The sequence below is a fragment of the Aedes albopictus genome, chromosome 3 (assembly GCF_035046485.1).
Source record: "Aedes albopictus strain Foshan chromosome 3, AalbF5, whole genome shotgun sequence".
NCBI classification, from domain to species: domain Eukaryota; kingdom Metazoa; phylum Arthropoda; class Insecta; order Diptera; family Culicidae; genus Aedes; species Aedes albopictus.
Genome location: NC_085138.1, coordinates 417,843,761 through 417,865,170, shown reverse-complemented (window position 1 = coordinate 417,865,170; position 21,410 = coordinate 417,843,761). Strand labels below are relative to the sequence as shown.

Genomic DNA, 21,410 nt, shown 5'->3' with positions numbered 1-21,410 from the left:
CTCCAGCTCTAGCGTCATCATCACTCTCGAAGTTAGTCGACATAAAGCGATGAATGTATGTCGAGTCAACAACACTGAACCGCGCGCTAGAGAAAGAAATGAGTGCAATCACGACGGGTGGAGCAACCCCATTCGAAAAAGTTACGCCGTGATTAGTGATGAGGTTGGAGCAGCGGTCGGGAAATTACTTTCCACGAAACCGAGCTAGTTTTCCAACTTATTCTTTGGGGCCGCGCCGGGTTGGGAATGAATATTTATGGCTGTCGCGGCTTGCCACACCCAGTCAACCACCTGATCCCGGGACCGACCGCGGTCCCGATCCGGTTCATACAGGTAATTTTGGAGCGGTAAAGTGTGTACCATTAAGCGTATTAACATATATTGGAATAACGAAGTTGATTATATGGGGGAAAAAGTGGTGTGTTTAAGAGAGATTGTTATTTCTGATGATGTGGGAGGTCATTCGAGAATGTGGTTTCGGTGAGTTGTTTCTTTAAATAAAGATTTTTTCAGGAACAATCGAATGTGTCATGAAATAGTTCATACTCTTACATTAGTTTCTCCTGACATGTTTGCAAGATATCAGTCAGCTTGGCTGGTTGGTCGAATTGCTAGTGTTTTTTTTTTAATCATATGCAGAAGATCCTGGGTTCAATCTCTGACACGTCCTTCAAGCAACTTCCTATATCTTCTCTGGGGCTGGAGTATGCCAGTTGAAGAGCATCTTTATCTATGTATACCGAATGCCCATGTGCCTTTTTTTCGAAATTATAATTTTTCATCCTCTTTTCTGGTAGTGGTGCTCGCTAGCTCCAAAGATGGTAGTGCCAGCTACCGTGAGTATATGTATGACTATCGTCCCAGGATTTCTTCAGAAAATTATTCAAGGATTTTGTCACAAATTCCCCCTTAAATTTCTCGACCTAGTTTTTTTTAATCTATCAAAGATTCATTCGGAAAATTTCTGTAGGGATTTCCTAAAAAAAATTGCATGGATTTCTTCAGAAATTTTTCAGATTTTTCTTTTTGGTTGTTTCAATAATTGTTTGAGACTTTCCTCCAGATAATTATCGAAGGAAAATTCATTTAAAACATGCATGGATGTCTTCGAAAATTTATGCAAAAATCCTCCTGGTATATCTCCACCAATTCTTCAAGGAAATCTGTCAGAGGATTGTTTAAGAACTTCTGCACGATATTCTCCATGCATTCCTTTGGAAAATCCTGCAGGAGTTCCTTTAGGAAAGTATTCGAATTGATCCTCTAGAAAGTTTTCCACGGATTCCTCATGGGTTTCATCAAAATTTTCAGAAATCAGTACGAGTATTCTTTCAGAAAATCATTAGTCCTTCCAGAAATTTCTCCAAGAGTTTCTTTAGAAAATTTTTCACAACTCGTCAACAGTATCCTTCAGATATTACTCCATTTATAAAAGAGATTTCTCCAGGGCTTCCTTTTGATATTCAAATTTCTCCGGCAATTTCTCCAAGAGTTCTGTAAGATATGTTTATATGGAATCCTTCCAGAAGTTCACCATGAGTTTCTTTAATAATTCTTCCACAGAGTTTCGCTTTCAAAAATCTTGGAAATTTACCCAAAAGGGAAAAAAAGGAAATTTCTAGAGGAATTCTTTTAGAAATTTGTTTTAAAAGTATTTTCATTAATTATTCCTGTGGTTTCTCCAAAAAAATCAAGCCATCACTTAAAAAATTCGTTCAGTTTTCTGTGGATTTCAGGAGTCCACCATATTTATTCTCGAATTGCAATAAAGATTCTATGGGAAATTCCCGCACGAATATAACCAGGAATTTCCTTAGGGATTCATCCAGAAAATCATGCAGGAATTCCTCCAATGATTTTTCCATGTTTACTAGCAGTGAGTCAGGCAGGAATTCCTTCATAGATCCATGCAGAAATTCATTTCTGTCCTTGATAATTTCCTTCAGATTTATGTATTTGTTTTGAATTTTATTTGCGATTTTCTCTAAGGATAACTATTAGAATTTCCCCACGGATTCATTAAGCAACTTATTTCCTAGATTTTGTATTCAGAATACAGTCCGCAGATTGCTCCAGGAATACTTTCTCCAGAAGCTTACCACTTGCTGAAAAAACATTTCTAGGAATTCCACATAGGGTTTCCCAAGAAGTATCTCCAGGTATTTCTTCAGGAAGTTATTCAAAGATATTTCAGGGATTTCTACAAGAATTCTCCAGGAATTTAGCAAGATATTCTTCCAAAGGCTGCCATTCTATCAAAACCAGGCTTGTAAACATTCGACACTTTCCACTACCTTCGTTTCGTTGCCGCGGTCGGGTGTCAGCTTGCTTTGTTTCATTCGAGCGCGACTGCTACCTCTTACACACAACACGAGCGGCAGAACGAAGATCAATAAACAAAAAAATGGATCAAATCATCGTCGTCTGACACGGTGACATTGGTCTTATTCCAGCTTTTCGCTAGATTTCAGCCAATTTTGATTAAGATTGGTATAATATTAGTTTATTTGTGTGTGATAAATCGATTACGACACATACATTTATACAAAACAGCTCTCTTTACGGGAAAGACAGGAATAACAAAAACCGAACCATCTCCCGAAGACGCAATCGTGGTCAAGCGCATTCATTCGACATTTTTGTTCCGGACAGTAGTTTGATCGCTTGTGTTGCGAATGTTGGAGACAAAGGCAGCCGAATATCGACAAAAAGGTGTCAAACACTGTGATCGCTAACAAGACTGATCAAAACCAACTGTCCAGGGATTTCTATGAGGATTCTTGCAGAACCTGTTTAGATATTCTTCCAGTGATTTTCAACAGTGCTTCCAGAAATTGCACAAAAAATATTGAAGAACTATTAAAGGAAACCCTGATGGATGTTTTTTTTACAAATCTCTAGAGAATTGTATCAAGAAATACCTTTTGAAGAATCCTGGATATACTCTTGGAAATTGCTAGAATTACTCATGAATAATTTCAAAAGTAATCTCTGGAGGAACTTCTTTCAGAAGAATTTCTTGAGTTGGAGAAAACTCTCAGAAAAACTGCTGGAAAAAGTTCCGATAATATTTCTAAAGAAATTTATTTAAAATATGTTTGAGGAGATACATTAAGAATACAAGCCTGAAATTTTGTTTAAATCCTTGGAGGGATTTCTTAAAGAACCCCTTAACCCTTTGAACCCGGAATTTTCAGAAGCGTTATTATAGTTTTTTTTACGTATTTCTGTGATTTTGATGCTCAACAGCAAAAAAGGATAGAAATCGAAGCACAATTTTTTTTCTGGATTCCTATGTCATCCAAACTGTTCTTATGTATTAAACAAAGCTACGATTTGTAATTTACCCGAGCAAAGCTTGACAGCAAATTGAAAACTAATTTTGATGTTGTGGTATTGCAAATTATGATAACTCAGGTTGTTGTCATTTTGGTCGTTTAACGGTTAAAACATCAAAAATGAGAGCAGAAAAATGTTCCCGTAACAGCAAGTTGAAAGCAATTCCTGCCATCAGTGATATCAAATTGATAACTGTTTTTGCTATCAGTGCGAAAAAATGAAAAATCGTTAAATGTATAGTTTTTCGAATGATATGAAAACTTAAATGCAATATGTTAATTGGTATAGCATTAGTTGTATTATACAAGGTCGCCTAGAAGTTTTGAAATTACGTAAAAACTTTAATATTTATAATAAGTTGAAGTGACAGCAAAACGAAATCAAAATTTGAAATCAAATTTAATCAAGACAATCTGATATCAAAATGTGATATAAATTTGCTGCTGATTACAAATCGTGTTTTCGATTTGCTATCATTTTGTTGTTAGACTTTGCTCGGGTATCCTGTCCAGTAAGTCTTTTGAAAGTTCAATAGACAGTATCAAATCTGTCGGGATATCTGAGGTCATCCGAACTGTTCTTGAGTTTAGATCCTTCTTAAAGTCTATGGGTGTAACGATAATTATACAAAGCTACGGTATCTTATCTATCATATCCAGTAAATCTTCTGAATGTTCAATGGACATTATCAGATCAGCTGGGGTCATTCAAGATATTATGATGTTTTAAATCATGCATCTACAGCAATTGAAGTTTCTGATTTTGACTATATGTTGTATAATCTGTTATACTTACTGGAGCTCACAGAATACAATCAGAAACTATGACATAGCTTCAAACACTGGAGTCTACAGCCGTAATAATTTTGATTTTTGCTGTTTTGAGTTGTACACTATTACCAACCGTAACGATTGTATCTATTTCATAAATTTAGCGTTAATAGCAATTATAATAAAACTGAGTCAACAATTCTTCATCGCAACGCTCGATTCGTGGATGCAGTCCTTATCCTGGTTCGCATCCTATCAGGAATCAGGTATCAGTAGTTCAGCTCCAGAGGCACGTTCTCCTCCTTTTGGGAAATTTGTGCCATCGCCATAGGAGCCTATTCATCATTTACCTGAGGGAGAAGGAAGGGAGGAATAAGGGATGTAATGGGGAAAGGGAAGGTAAGGGAATAGGGTCGACATAATCGCATAAGCGTACCACAACACATCGGGTGCAAACAGCGCCCTGAAAAGGGCACTGTAAAAAACGCATAAAGCGTGGAGTAAGCTTATAGCTACTTGCCACAACGGGTTCAGAACAACAGAACATCCTGAAGATTCAGGCTTCTTAGGTCAGTTTCACTTAATCAAGTGTTTACCGAGTAGTCGGAAACGCAGTTGCGTAAAAACTGGGTAGTTACATATCAAATGATTCAAAGTTCCACAGTCGGATTCTCAGCTAAGATAAACAAATGAAGCAGCCTGTTGAGGCTTGTGATGGGCAAAATCATAAGTAGGAAAACCACATTGAGTTATCTCAATTGCGTTTCTGCTACGAGTCCCTAAAAAGCGGTACAAAGACTCCCGCATGGGAGCACCCACAAACATTCAATTTAATAATCGCTGCTTGACGTAATGCCGAGAAGAGATTTTGTTTTTTTAGCATTTGGTAAATCCAATTGGAAATCATTGAAAGATAAATAGGACAATCCGTGCGGCATCCAATATGGAATCGACGTACGATAGTACGTGTTCAAAAGTATCCTGGAAATCCAAGAAAACACCCAAACAAAATTGTTTTTGAATGAATGCTTTTCCGATATCGTAAACAATTTGCAATTTCTGCAAGAATTTCCGAAAAAAATCCATTGAGAAATATCTGCAACATTTCATACATAAATCTTTGAAGGAACCCCAGGAGATATTTCTGACGGAATCACCGGAGTTATTTCCAAAATAAAATCAACTAGAAATTTCTGCAGGAATCCCAAAAGGAATTTCTCATGAAATTTATAAAAGAACTCTTAGGAGAATTTTCAAAAAATATATTTTTTTAAAAAATTTTTCGATGAATTTCTGTAAAACTGAACAAACGAACTGTTGAAGACATCCATTAAACTCTGAAGAAGTCTCTGCAGATATTTTTGAATGAACTGCTGACGGAATATCAGAAGAAATCCGAGCGGGTTTTTCTGAATGAAACTCTCTCAGGAAGAACTTTCGAGTGAATTTTCAGAGGCTTATCTGAAAAAAAAAAACACTGGGAAATATTGAAAAGCTTCCTAGAGAAATACCTTGAGAATTCTTCCGGAAAAGCCTTGGGTGGAGTTCTTAAAAAAGTTTATTATGTAAACTCTAGGAAAACTTCTGAAGAAATCCTTAAATAAAATTCTTAAAGGAGTTTGTGCAGGATTTTCTAAAGAAATCCGCGATAAAACCTCTGAAGGAAATTTGAGCTTTTGATTTTATAGACGAATTGCAAAAAGCTGTTCCTGAAGCTATTTGTGGACGTATTTCTGAAGAAATTTCTGTAGGAACACAACAAACATTTTTGTTGTACAGAAACCACTCTTCAGCAAACTTTAGCTTATTGAACTGTTACTCATCCCAAGCAGCACACAAAGTCCAGAGGAGTGCCGACAGCGCAGGTTTTTGGTTGCACAGGAGCTACATTCATGTTATTCTAACTCAAAGGCAGAAAAACTTGAAAATGACTCGTGTCCAACCAAAAACCTGCGCTGTCGACACTCCTTTGTGACTTGTGTGTTGCTTGGGATATAATTCTGTTTCTTGGAAATACTTCAAAAACGTCAAGATATACCTACTTCTGTTATTATTTTTTTAAATACTCGACTTATTTGTGAAGGTATGCCTGTAGCAATTCTAAGGATACATTTCCGAATAAATTCCTTCAAGAGTTCGTAGAAAAAAAAAAATGGAGTGATCCTTTAAAAAATGCTGGAGGAATTTATGGGGAAATACAAGGGGAAATATCTGAAGGAATCTCTGTATGAACTCCAGGAAGAACTCCTGCTGGATTTTCTGGATAAATCCCTGTAGAAGTCCCAAGACACGATCTTAGAGCAATTTCTGAACAAACCTGTGGAAGACTGACTGAACAAATTCCAGAATCTCTGGTAGATTTTTTGGAAAAAGAAACCCTTGAAAGAATTTACGAAAAAATCTTTGAAAGAATTTCTGAAGTAATCCCTGCAGAAATGTGTAAGTTTCTGAAGTAATCCCAGGCGGAGTTTCAGGAAAAATTCATGAAAATTTGCATGAAAGTATTCCTGGATAAATTTCTGGAGAAATTCTCAAGAGCACTTCTGAAGGAAACCTTCTGAAAACATCCATGGATCAACTTTATAGAATCCTTGTACAAATTTTAGAAAGTATCTCATGGAGAAATCACCAGGGAAATTTCGTAAGGAACCCTGGAAGAACTTTTGAAGAAAACTTCGGAAAATATCCTAAACCAGTCTGTGAAATATTTTCTAGAGAAATCCATGAAGCATCGCTGGAAACATTTCTGAAGAAATCCGAGGATGATTTCCTGAAAAATTCTCGTACGGGGTTTTGACAGGATTGATGGAGGAATTTCCGAAGACATCCGTTGAAGGTTTTCTAGAGGAGTTCATGGAGACATTTTTAAAGGATCCTCTAGAAGAGGAAGTTCTTAATGAAATTCTAGAGCAATTTCTGGAAAAAGTCCATGGCAGGTGTTCTAAAAAAACTTTCAAAAGCAATCTAAAAAAAAACTTTCAAAAGCAATACTTTCTATTTTTTTTTTTAAGATTTTCTAATGAGTCCATGGAGCAATACAGGAAGGAATCCAAGGAGAAATTTTCCAGGGCATTCCTGGCAGAACTTTTAATAAATTTTCTGGAACATTTTCTGAAGGAAACTGTTTGGGAATTTCTTAAGGATTTTTACAGGAATCCATGGAGTAATGTCTCAAAATATCCCTACTTGTTTTCCAAATGATCTTCTGAACAATCTCCAGAAATCGAAGAAAACAATCATCATACGCTCAGATAGGCAGGAGAAATTCAGACCGATGATTGGGAAGTTCATCGCTCGCCAGCTGACGAACGAAAACGGCATACGACTCATCGATTTCGAAACCTCCAAAAACATGGCAGTACGTAGCACCTTTTTCAACACAGCCTCCCTTATTGTTACACCTGGAGATCACCACAGCAGACGATGGACGGTACCGGCGACCGCCACGATACAACCTAGAGCGACTAAATAAAGCAACCGGATGTCGCCTGAGTATACGCGTGAAATCTCGAGGCAGCGTTGCCAGACGAGGGTGAGCTCGATGTGATAGAAGGGTCAGGAATGCTGGAAAACAGCAAAATTTGCCATAAATGATGCATCCGAGAGCACCATCGGGTACGTGGAAGTTCTAGCGGTGATGCTGCAGCATGGAACCCGGCAGAACATGGAACGCTACAAACGTTCATGTTTAAAATGTTATTTATAGAAAAGATGAAAACATGTTCAATGGTAAGATAAAAGAGAAGATTGTTTTATGATATTTAGCTCGGTCCTGCTAAAAATTGCAGTGAAAACTTACGGAAGCACACGATTATTTACTTGATTAAATAAATTTCATTATTGGCTCCCCATCATCATAACGTTCTCCCGGGTTCGTGCTGCTTATAACCTCCCACAAAAACACGCCAATCATGCAAATTTTCTCACCTCATCAGCTAATCGTTCTAATTAGGGGCACAATATTGTGTGCCAAAAACCCGGCGACCGAACATCGATCAACCCATCTCCTGTCAATCAAACCAGCAATCCCTCGACCCAAAAAAAACTCCATTCTCTACTTGGGCATTTCCATGGCAGCCACGAAACCCACAATCCGAAATCTGGGTGTCAGCAAAAACCACCATCTTGAAACCGACGAAGGGGTTAGGGATATCGAATTTCGACGAACGAAAATCACTTGTCTGTGCGGTGCGGTTAGAAGAGGTAATCCTACCTTCCCCCATTTCGTGCCCAAATTTTCACCTTTTCCATTCGAATCCTTTAATTTTATGCAAATAACCTCACTAGTGCCAGAGCGCTTCCGACTAAACACCACCAACCACCGCCTGAGACGTCAGGTCGTCGACATCGAAATAGACAGTGGCGGTGACGTCGTCGTCTGACTTTCGGTTTTCGTACCATATTCATCCACATCATCTTCACCATGTTGCCGCCAGTAAATTCGAATATGCGACTAAAAGCTTGTCGAATGATGAACGCCTCCTCCTGTCTAAGGACCAAGGAGCAAGGAGGACGAAGGGGTTCACTGGGGTTTTGGGGCAGCAGCCGCACTCCGAATCGAAACGAATTGGTGCCATGGTGCGTGATTTTCGTTATTCCGAGCGGCTTTTGTTTGCCCGAGCAGAATAAATTTGAATCGAAAGAGTGAGTGGATGGAAATCCTTCAGCTTTTAAGAAATTCACACTCATCCTTTTGGTGGGTGGTGGAGGGGCTTTTAGCAAGCAGGGGTTCGTTTGGGGTGGTCAGATCGGAAAGATGGTCCAGTGTTGATGGTTTTGGTTCGGCTGTCGGTAGGTTTTTCCTCTACCTGTTTTGCAATTTGGATGACGGAGACCGGAAGAAAAAGGATCGAAGCTGTGCCGTTGGGCAGAATTTTAGTGAGGGATTTATTGGATTGTTCACTAGAATTGATGCCGGTCTTTGTTATGATTTATTTGTTTAGTATTGGTTCGGTGGATTTTGCACCCGGACTTCCGGTCCCAAAGGGTACCTGTTCGGGTGGGTTTATGGCATAATTTGAACGAAATTTGATTAGCTAATAGGTCTGATGTGTGTTTTTGATAAATCAGGCCAAACATTTCAATAGGTCCTATCTGCATTTGAGAGGCTCTCTTTGTTCACTTTCTCTTTCAATTATTGCAATGTAATGGTACACTTTTCAACTATTTTTGCAGTACAAATCGAAAGACGATTGTTTTGACCATCGTTCAATGCAAGGAGACAATCATAATACAAATAAACAGCTGAGATATTAACGAAAGAGAGGGAAACCAAAGAGAGCCTCTCTTCTGCAGATTGGACCTTTAGACATGTTTGGCCTGAAATATTGTTATTGTTGGATACATTGTAAGCAACAGCTATAGCACGGACGATAATAAGAAATTTGGATCGAGACAATGGCATAGCAAGGATTTTGGGTACCAATGTGCCAGATTTGTGGGCCCATATGCACATCGCAGAAGTATTCAACCTTTGACATTTTTATCCCTACATCCGTGTGAGTTCATGGGAAGTTATCAAGCCGGCTTCATCGATGGCCGGTCGACGACGAACGACGACAGTATCGACCGCACACTGCACAGAGCTATGGAGAATCATGGACGAAAACGGCTTTCCTGGGAAGCTGACTAGACTGATTAAAGCAATGATGGACGGTATGCAAAGCTTCGTAAGGGTTTCGGGTGAGCTATCCAGTTCATTCGAATCTCGCCGGGGACTGCGACAAGGTGATGGATTCTCAACATCGCTCTGGAAGGTGTGATGCGACGAACCGGGCTCAACAGCAGGGCAACGATTTTCACAAAATCCGGACAATTTGTGTGCTTTGCGGACGACATGGACATTATCGCCAGAACATTTGAAACGGTGGCAGAGCTGTACATCCGCCTGAAACGCGAAGTAGCAATAGCCAAACTGGTGGTGAATGCCTCAAAAACAAAGTACATGCCGGCGGGCGGAACCGAACACGGTCGGATACGTCTGGATAGTAATGTTATGATAGACGGGGATACCATCCAGGTGGTTAGGGGCCGTTTCTTCAACTACAGCATCATCAACGTCCACTGCCCACACGAAGGGAGACCCGATGGCGAGAAAGAAGCGTTCTACGCGCAGTTAGAGCAAACATACCATGGTTGCTCGCCGCGTGACGTGAAAATCGTTGTCGGCGACATGAACGCGCAGGTAGGAAGGGAGGAAATGTACAGACCGGTAATCGGGCGAAGCAGCCTGCACGCCGTATCGAATGATAACGGCCAGCGATGCGTAAACTTTGCAGCCTCCCGTGGTATGGTAGTCCGAAGCACCTTCTTCCCCCGCAAAAATATCCACAAAGCCACCTGGAGATCACCCGACCATCAAACAGAAAACCAAATCGACCACGTTCTAATCGACGGTAAATTCTTCTCAGATATAATCAACGTCCGCACATACCGCAGTGCGAATATAGATTCGGATCACTACTTAGTCGCTGTATGCATGCGCTCAAAACTTTCGACAGTTATCACCACGCGTCGAAGTCGAACGTCGCGGCTCAACATCGAGCAACTTCGTAACGTAGAAGTGGCTCAAGATTACGCGCAGCAGTTAGCAGTGGCCCTACCAACGGAAGAGCAGCTTGGCGCAGCTACACTTGAAGATGGCTGGAGGGACATCCGATCCGCCATAGGTAGTACCTCGGCTACAGCACTAGGCTTCGCGACTCCGAATCACAGAAACGACTGGTACGACGGCGAATGTGAACAGTTGAAAAACGAGAAGAATGCAGCATGGGCGAGAATGCTGCAACACCGTACGAGAGCGAATGAGGCACGTTACAAACAGGCGCGGAACAGGCAGAACTCAGTCTTCCGAATGAAGAAGCGCCAGCAGGAAGAACGAGATTGCGAAGCGATGGAAGAGCTGTACCGCGCTAAGGACACACGAAAGTTCTACGAAAAGCTGAACCGATCGCGCAGAGGCTTTGTGCCACAAGCCGACATGTGCCGATATAATCATGGGAATATTCTCACGAGCGAGCGTGAGGTGGTCGAGAGGTGGCGGCAGCATTACGATGAGCACCTCAATGGCGACGTTGCAAGTACCGAAGGTGGCGTGGTAACAGATCTAGGAGTATGTGCACAGGACGAAAGACTTACGGCCCCTGACCTTCAAGAGATTGAGGAGGAGGTTGGCCGGTTGAAAAACAACAAAGCCGCTGGAGCAGATCAACTACCAAGCGAGCTTCTAAAATACGGTGGAGAAGCACTGGTGAGAGCACTACACTGGGTCATTACCAAGATTTTGGAGGAGGAAGTACTACCGGAGGAATGGATGGAAGGTATCGTGTGTCCCATCTACAAAAAGGGCGACAAGTTGGATTGCGGGAGCTACCGCACGATCACACTACTGAGCACTGCCTACAAGATACTCTCTCAAATTTTATGCCGCCGTCTATCACTGATTGCAAGAGAGTTCGTGCGGCAATATCAGGCTGGATTTATGTGTGAACGCGCTACAACGGACCAGATGTTCGCCATCCGCCAGGTGTAGCAGAAATGCCGCGAATACAACGTGCCCACACGTTACTTGTTCATCGATTTCAAGTCGGCGTATGATACAATCGATCGAGAACAGCTATGGCAGATTATGCACGAATACGGATTGCCGGATAAACTGATACGAATGATCAAGGCGACGATGTATCGAGTGATATACGTAGTTTGAGAATCAGGGACACTCTTGAGTCTCTTCGAATCTCGCAGAGGGCTCCGGCAAGGTATTGCTCGTAAATATGAGACGATGGCGGAAACGTACATCCGACAAAAGAGTGAAGCCAGACGAATCGGATTAGTCATTAATGTGTCGAAGACAGAGTACATGATGGCAAAGGGCTCCAGGGAGGAATCAGCGCGCCCGCCACCCCGAATTCATATCGACGGTGATGAAATCGAGGCGGTTGAAGAATTCGTGTACTTGGGCTCACTGGTGACCGCCGACAACGACACCAGCAAAGAAATTCAGGCGCATTGTGGCAGGAAATCTTGCCTACTTTGGACTCCACAGAACTCTTCGATCGAATAAAGTTCTCCGTAACACGAAGTTAACCATCTACAAAACGCTGATTAGACCGGTCGTCCTCTATGGGCACGAAACATGGACCCTACGTGCAGAGGACCAACGCACCTTTGGATTTCGAACGGAAGGTGTTGCGTACCATCTACGACGGAGTGCAGATGGAAGACGGGACTTGGAAAAGGCGAATGAATTACGAGCTGCATCAGCTGCTGAGAGAATGAACCACCGTCCATACCGTGAAAATCGGGAGGCTACGGTGGGCGGGTCACGTCATCAGGATGTCAGATAGCAACCCGACTAAAATGGTTCTCGAGAGTCATCCGACCGGTACAAGAAGACGTGGTGCGCAGCGAGCTAGGTGGGTCGACCAAGTGGAGGACGATCTGCGGACCCTACGCAGAGTGCGGAACTGGAGACAAACAACCATGGACCGAGTGGAATGGAGACGGCTACTATGTACAACAGAGGCCACCCCGGTCTTAGCCTGATTGGTAAGGTGAGTAAGCATGCTGCAAGAATGCCAGATAACAACCCTGCAAAGTTGGTGTTCGCTACTGATCCGGTTGGCATAAGAAGGCATGGATCGCAGAGAGCACGATGGGCGGATCAAGTGGCAGGTATCTTGGCGAGCATTGGGCGCGAACGAGGATGGAGAGCGACAGTCACAAACCGAGTATTGTGGCGTACTATTGTTGATAATGTCTTGTCTTAAATGTGATGTTGAGCAAATAAAGGTATGTATGTACCAGCAGAGTGTTCGTCAAGGGAGACAACATTGAGCTGGCGCAAAAAATCCTTATAGATCACGACCAAAAACATGAGGTAGAGGTTTTCCCGGCCAACATAGGATGCTAAAGTGGAGGTAATATGCGTACATGCTTCCATTTAATCGCGTGTAAAGAGTACGCATATCGCCTCCACTTTAGCATCCCATTCAACATCATATACGATCGTGTGTTGGCTGGGTACAGCCGATGATAGTGCAGGTTACAACACAGCGGAACTTGAACTGATCAGAAGGTCGAGGTAGAAATCAAAACAGAAACAGAAAAAGCGCGGTTAAAAAATAAATTTATTCCAGGACTTTGAGAATGGTATAGAGATTACCCCTTTGAAATATAATTGCTTCCGAAACAGATAATGATAGAAAATTTTGAGATGACTCTCTTTTCCCCGCAAACAAACTAGAAACGAGAGAACACAGTATAACATCGGATCCTACTATCATACTCATACTCAATAAACCCACAGCTAATCCATTACCGTGGCTATGGTTGGCATTGCATGTCATGATCCCACATTTACTAAATTTCCATTCGGTCATCCAACCAACAAACCCCCCGGATGATGACGCCCATCGCTCAATTCGCCATAATTAGTGTCGAAATAATTGGGCCATTACTTCCAAATTGGCGCACCAGTGCCAGTGACGGCACCCCCGTCATCGCCCCAGCTCAGCTCATTTTCCTACTTCCTCAAAATGCAGATGTTCATGGGAAAGGGTTTGGGGGGAAAAAGGTCAGTTTGAGTTCTTTTTTCCGCTGAGGAAAATTTCACCAACTGGTGCCAGCCATAAAGGCTACTTCCCGTGGTGGGACGACGAACCACGTGGCGTGGCGCAAGAGTTTGTCTGTTTGTTGGCGTTGTTGATGAGGGCCACTCAGAGGCCGCCTGGTCCGCGTCTCTCGGTTGGCCCTCACTCACATAACAAGTCCAAGTCCTAAACAAATAGATCCATTTAGAATTCTGCTGGTGGTGGAGGCAAAAACAAACCCGCTGCTCCCGGAATGTTCCAAGTAGTGCTGCAGCGGCGGAAGCAGCTTTGAATGATGGTCAATTAGATGGTCAAATTAGGCCGGAAAACAGCAAGAGCAAATTTGAACAGCGAGGTTCGCGTGTGATGAGAGCGTATCTATCCCGAGCAGGAACGAATAACTGACACATAACTGCAGCATACCAAAGTCAGGTATCATACCAAGACGAGGTATTGGCTCATTTTTCGTCTAATTGTAACTGGGTTGTGGTTGGTACACGACTGTTATTTCTACGAGGATTCCTCCAGAGATTTTTGTTAGTATTTACCCAGTATTTTCTGCCGGAAATACACTTCAAATTTCCTCAGGAATTCTTGCTGGGATTACTCAAAGAATGCTTCTGGGATTTATTTCAGGATTGGAAATCCTCCTGTAATTACTGGTGGACTCCTAATTGCAAATACTGAAGAAATCAGTATTCTTGGAGAAATTTCTTCAAGAATTCCTGAAAAATTCTGGAATATCTGAAGAAACCCTGAATTTCCCAAAGAAATTATTGAAAAATCTCTGGAGAAACTATAAAGAGAATTTCTATAGGAACTCTCGGAGGAATAAAAGGCATGATTTGTATAGAAATCCTCGGAGAAATTTCTGGGGTAATCTCAACAAGAATTTCTAGATAAATACCATCAGGAATTTGTAGAGAAATTCCAAGAGGATTTCCCCAAAGAACTTTCCTTGAGTTTCTCCAACAATTCCTTTTGACATTTCTCTGTAGTTTTCTCAGAGGGTTCCCTCTGGAACCCCTTTAGAAAATACTCTTGGAATGTTCAATTAGATTTCTGCAGAAGTTACTTTCGTGATTTTGACAGGGATTTTTCTAAAGATTCCTCCACAAATTCCACTTCAAATTTTCCCAAATATCCCTGCCAGGTTTGGTCCAGGAGTTTCCCATGTCGTTCCTCCAGTTATAGCCCTTGGAATTTATCCAAGAATTCTACACATTATTGCTGGAATTTCTGAAATTATTCTTGATAGAATTCATCCAGCAACTACTACTGTAACTTCTCTATGGGGCCTTCCACAAATTCATCAAGAGGTTATTTTTAGGAAACCCTTCAGAATTTCTTAAGGGATTCTTAAAAGAATGTCTCTAGGGATTATTCCAGGAACTCTTCTTCGTTTTATCACTGCAAATCCTCTTCAGCTGCCTTGAAGAATTTACATTGAAATTGATTTTGGAATACTTATTGGTTTTATCCAGGATTTTGTGATGGGAATCCTTTAGTAAATCTTGCTGGGATTCCCAAAGCAATTCCTTACAGAAATTCTTCGGCAATTCCTGCAGAATTCCTAAGAGTAATAACTGCAAAAAACACCATTTGATAATGTCTATGAAATCCCAGCTGGAATGCTTGGAGCAATCCCACCAAGATTTTTTGGAGACATTTCGTGAGGAGTAAATCTCTCAAAGTCTAAAAGAATCATCTGAAAATGTTCTGGAGGAATCCTTGAAAAAATCAATGGAAAAATCATAGCAGAATCTTTTCAGGGGGGTTTTAAGAGAATTTCTCAAAAGATTTCTCCAGCAGTTCTTGTAGGGATGATTGCTGAGATTCATCCGAAAAATCCTCTTTGGATCCCTCCTGGATTTATTCCAGGGATTCTTCAAGGGAGTCCTCTTGAAGTTCTTCCGGGATTTTCTACCATGGTTCCTTAGGGGCTGTCCATAAACCACGTGGTCATTTTTTTGGGACTTTTCGACCCCCCCCCCCGCGTGGTCATTTGTCCATACAAATTTTTAAATTTGTCCATACAAAATGGTCATTGGTCGAACCCCCCCCCCCCCCCCTCTATGACCACGTGGTTTATGGACAGCCCCTTAGGAGATTTTCTAAAGGATTGCTCTAGGACTTCCCCTTGCAATACATCCAGTAAACAGCAGGGATTCCTTCAAAAATACCTTTTAGAATTTCTTCGTGAGTTCTTGCTGAGATTTCCAAGCGTTCCCAGCGGAAATATCTTTAACCATTGCTCTTGAGAGTTCTCCAAGAATTGCGATATACTCGAATCGGTAAAAAAAACGAGATGGAGATGAACCAGCCTCGGGCTGAAAATCTCCCTAATAAAGCTAATAATAATAATAATAAAAATCAAGATTTTTAATACATTCCGTTTTCCAAAAAAAAAAAATTTTTTTAACCCGTTGCTGGTGTTGAATTTCTTGATGATGTTTGGACGATTACTATTTATAGTTCCCAGGGAAATAATACGTTGAGAGGGCCAAGTTGAGTGTATGTGCAAACAGTTTGTAAATGTAATAGTTTTTTTTTCACGTTTTCTGGTCTGGGGACCAAACTGAAACTCTGATTTTATGTTTTTTTTTTTTATCAGAAAATGCAGATAATTTGGCGTAACATATAAACAAATCAGAGATGTATGATCTTTGGATTTTTAACCCTTCTGTTACCAACCCCCCTAACGAGAGTGCGAAAAAATACTCTTTTCGTTATAAATTCCTCCAGGAATGCCTCCGGAAATTCCTCCAGGAATTCCTCCGGAAATTCCTCCAGGAGTTCCTCTGAAAGTTCCTCCCGGCGTTTCTCCTGGAAACTATTGGTGGAACTCCCTGGAAGAATTCTTGGGGTGAACACCCGGAGGGACTTCTACAAGTATTCCGTGAAGAACTTCTGGAGGAGCTCTTGAGGCAATTCCAAGAGAAACTCCCGCAAGAATTTCCAGGGAGAATACCTGGAGGAATTCTCGGAGGAATTTTCGATGGAACTCCTAGAGGAAATGTTGGAGGAATTCCCGGAATATTTTTTGAAGGAACTCCCGGAGAAATTTCTGTAAGAACTCCTGGAGGAAAATTTAGAGGAATTTCCGGAGGAACTCTCGGGAACTTTCGGTCGGAGGAGTCCCTAGAGGAACTTCCTGGGATAATTCCTGAAGGAACTTCTGGAGGAATTCCTAGAGGAACTCCTGGGAGGATTCCTGGAGGGAGTTCTGGAGGAACTCCCTAAGGAATGCTCGGTGGTACTCTCAGAGGAACTCATGGGGGAACTTACTGGGAGAATTCCTGAAGAAATTTCTCAATGAACTATAGGAGGAATTTTCGAAAGAACTCCGGGCGGAATATTTTGAGGAAATTCCTGGAGAATCCTTGGAAAATTTCCCGAAGGAAGTATCGGAGGAATTCTCATAAAACTCATAAACTCATAAAAACTTCAGAGGGAACTTCCTGGTGAAATTCTTGGAGGAACTTTCGGAGGAGTTCAAAGAAGAGCTCCTGAAGCAATCTTTGGTGGAATTTTGGAGATATTCTTTAGGTGATACCTGTTTGAATTTTCGGAAGAAACTTCTGGAGGAACCTTGGGGGTTTGCGGAGGTAACTTGTGCAAAAGCGTTCGGAAGCATTTTACGCAAAATCACCCGAAACGAGTTTTTGGAAAATTCTCTGTAAGTAACTTCTGGAGGAACCCTTACAATATCCAGGAAGCATGTCTAAAAGGAATTCCTGGATGAATCCCCAGAATCAAATCTCCATAAGAAACTCCTGGAGGAATTCCTAAAAGGAATTCCTGTGACACTTTTCGGAGGGAACTCCTAGGGGAATCCTCGGAATTAGTTTTTGGTAACCTCGCTGGATTGAATAAACTGGAAGAACATCCTTCAAGAGGAATCTTTTGGATGAATTCCGGAGGGAATTTTTTTGGAGAGGTTGCGGAATTCCATGAGAAATCTCTGGAAGGCATTCATGGATGCATTCTACCCAATCAATGGTTCCGCTCGTGGTCGCATGATTGCGTTTGTTCATCTTCGAAAAATTGACCCCGGAACCACCGGAACCGAATCCCGGGAAATACGAATACCGGTTCTAAAATGGCCAACAGTATTTCGGATAACGCAATATTAGCCCAGAATGATGTATTTTGAAAATCACGATATTTGAGATGCCGCATGACGGTATTGAAACATTTTCAAAACTTGGCCCCGGAACTGGATTCCGGAAAATCTGTATACCGCTTCCATAATGGCCAAATGTATCCTAAGTGGCCAATCATTATGATAAAATGCCATAATTTTCAAAATCATGAAGTTTGATATGTCGCATGATGGTTTTTGTTCATTTTCGAAAATTGGACCCCCGAACCACCGGAACCGATTCCCGAGAAATCCGAATACCGGTTCCAAAATGGCCAACAGTATTTCAGACAACGCCAAAACAGTATAGAATGATGCATCTTGAAAAACCACGAAGTTTGAGGTGACGCATGAAGGTATTGAATCATATTCAAAAATTGATTCCGGAACCGGTTCCCCGGAACATCCGTAGAGCGGGTTGCAAGGCACGTAGTGACTTCTAGACAATTTTTTCTATCATTCTAGTGCACAAAGTTCTCAAAACTGAACGGCTCTCATATCGAAAATTTACTTTTTCCAAAATGGCCAAATCGAATGACCCATTTTGATTCCGGAATAACTCCGGAACCAGGTGGCCATTCCAACAATCCCTAGCAAATCCTTAAAATAGAAAGATATCCGCTTATTGTGTCAAAATTTGGTCGAAAAATATTGTAAAACAAAAAAGTTATAACGAAAAGGGTATTTTTTCGCACTCTCGTTAGGGGGGGTTGGTAACGGAAGGGTTAATAAAACCATGGATATGAAAACAAACACTCTATAATTCAATCAAATGAGTAGTTGTATGTTCATCTCGGGACCCACGCTTTACTTCCCTACCGAAGGAAGAACTCACATTTTGCGAGTTTGTCGGGAGTGGGATTCGATCCCAGATCCTCGGCGTGATAGTCAAATGTTCTAATCATCACACCAGGTCCGCTCCACAATAATAACGTATTTCAAAAAGTAGAAAACTGACCTATTTGATTATGTAATGCGTTTTGCAAAATTTTCTGATAGAAATGTAAAACCATGGTACCGTAAACCGGGTAAACTGGGATTAAATTGATCTTCGGGTCGAAATTGGTTAGACGTTTTTTTTCGTTAGAAAAATCATATTCTTAATGATTTCCTTTTAAGCATCGTACTGTTGGAATCTGATACTTAATGCTATTTGTAAGAAAATTATTCAAAAAATGATAAATCTTCAAGTACGACTGATCAATTTCAACCCGGTTTACGGTACTCTGATAGCCCCGAGACGATGAAGTGAAAAACACAAGTACATTTTAAAAATGTTGATCCTGAACACACATTTTTGCTTTTAACCCTTTAGACGGGTTAAAATTATACCCTTTAGGGTATAATTTGAGCATTTTTGTATTTTTTTCTTGCCTGGAAAAATCAAATTTATTATAATGGTTTTCGCTGTCTTTTCAAGCGTATTAACATTTTTTAAATCATTGAAAAATTGATGTTTTGGTCACCTTTCAGATATCATTGCTTCTTTTGTATGCAATCGCAAAAATTAACATATTTAAATTTTTTCTCAATCATTCTTTTATAGTTAAAGAGTTTAAGGGAGTTGAATACACACCAAAATATTTTCCTAAAAGTTACAAGGAAAATACAATTTTCTATTGAAAATAAAATAAAAAATAAATTTCAGTTATCATAAAATCTCTAAAAGTTTTTGCTATAAAAACGGTATGTAAAATAGGCTTCCAGGAAAAATATGAAAGTGCAGAGAAATTCAAAATTAAAAATTAGAAAAATCAAAAACCAAATTCACATAATCGAGAATTAAAATGGATCATCTTCCAAACCATGTTTAAATCGATTTTAGATGACAAAAAATGAAATTCAAATTAAAATCAAAAATTTGGGTAATGGAGGGATAACGTATTCTTTCTGAAACTACTTTTCAGTATCTTGTTAAAACAATAAAACAGAACTAAATTGCTCAACCATAACTTTTTTTTTTTGAAAATTTTCAGTTCTTAAAAATTTTTATGTGCTGGACCACCCTATCTAAAAATTGGTCACCCTAATGACGAAATGAAAAATACAAGTGTAATAATGTTTACCCACTACAAACCCACCAAGTATTACAACATTTGGAGAACTTTATAAATTTTGTACGGAATGGCTTCAATGGAAAATTACTAGCAAATGATACGGAACATGTCTTTTTGAATCTACACGTTTAAAATTCAAATACAAACTCAAACTGCTTTGATAATTAATAATAAGATTTAAATTTTCTGTATTATTATAACAAAATTATTTTCCAACTAATTTGTATTCTCTTTCTGTTTATTTTCAGGTATGACTTCAAATACACATCGTGTATGGAATTTCGGACTAGATGATGCGTGAATTATGGTATTAGGTAAATTTGTATTCTATCATTGCAAAAGCCAATCAGTTTCAAGTAAATCTGATTTCTGAGAAGAAAGAGGCTGTTAATCATATTACCCATTTATCGTGAAAATCCAAAGCAATTCCCAGGGCGCACTACAAAATTTAACAGATTTACATCTAAGCCTTCTGGTCAGCACATGTGTGACCTTTCTAGCCAAGAAAATTAAATACCTTTCTCCACTTAAATTACTGGCATACCATCATGAATACGTTATTAGTTCTCACACAAGTGTTAACTCCAGGAACTGGAAGAATCCTCTTCAGAAGTCATATGAGCGCTGGTGTGGTATGGGACTGTTTGAACAGGGATCCTGTTTTGGGCACTTTCCGCTATAACTCAATCAGATCATAAGTAACAATGTAACAATTTTGGTTTTGAGGTAGTTTTGAAAGATTTTATTGATTTCAATAGCATTCTATGATTCTAAGGATACGTAAAGTATCCAGCCACACTTGACAGAGTCATAGTGGACCGTGCCCAAAATAAGAGGCTCACCCATATGCTCCCACACCCTATATGTTTTACGGATCCCTGAGTGTACTCCAATCCAAACGAAAACATTATCCACAAGCCAGGCCAGTTGTTTACCTATATCATGCACACATCACCATTTGCATCGGAACCAATTTGGACACCAGGGGGGAAAGGGAAGTGAGACGGGCCCGCCCGAGAACCATTTGGAACCTTTTCAAGCTTTTGGCAGCAGCATGTGTATGTACTTCGCAGTAGTGTACAGTGTACATTCATTCATAAATGGGAAAAAGTAAATTTAATTACATCCTCTTCCGCTCACCGAGTCCTGCGCGCCCACTTCACCGGAGAGAGCACACTCACTCGCACACACATACACATATTTCGTATTCCATTCGCACAGGCCGTGTACGGAGCGGCCGATTTACATGCGGGCAAAATTAATGTGATTATTTCAGATAAATTGAGTTGTGAATTTAATTTCATGTCCGTTATCTCGTCAGTTGGTCTACTGGCGAAACTGCTGCTGCTGTTGCCGGCTGCCGACTGACTGTTCAAATGCTCATGTTACGCTGACGCTACGTTGATGTGGGTTAAAGGAACGGGGATCGGGTGGCGGCAGCGTGAGTGGCCTTCCTGGAATTGTTGCGATTTAACAAGCCAGAAGGACGATAATCAGCATGGGGGGAAAG

General features: G+C 40.7%; 2 protein-coding genes across 2 annotated transcripts in view; both read left to right on the top strand.

The window, feature by feature from the left end:
• Positions 1-21,410, top strand: part of LOC109403142 (protein O-mannosyl-transferase Tmtc3) — an 804,586-nt gene that overhangs the window by 358,081 nt on the left and 425,095 nt on the right. The gene's annotated exons all lie outside the window — the stretch shown is intronic.
• LOC134289549 (uncharacterized) lies at positions 10,054-21,268 on the top strand. The gene is made up of 2 exons (XM_062855507.1): positions 10,054-11,038; positions 21,222-21,268. Exons 1-2 carry the CDS (start codon positions 10,054-10,056, stop codon positions 21,266-21,268), a joined length of 1,032 nt encoding a protein of 343 aa, XP_062711491.1.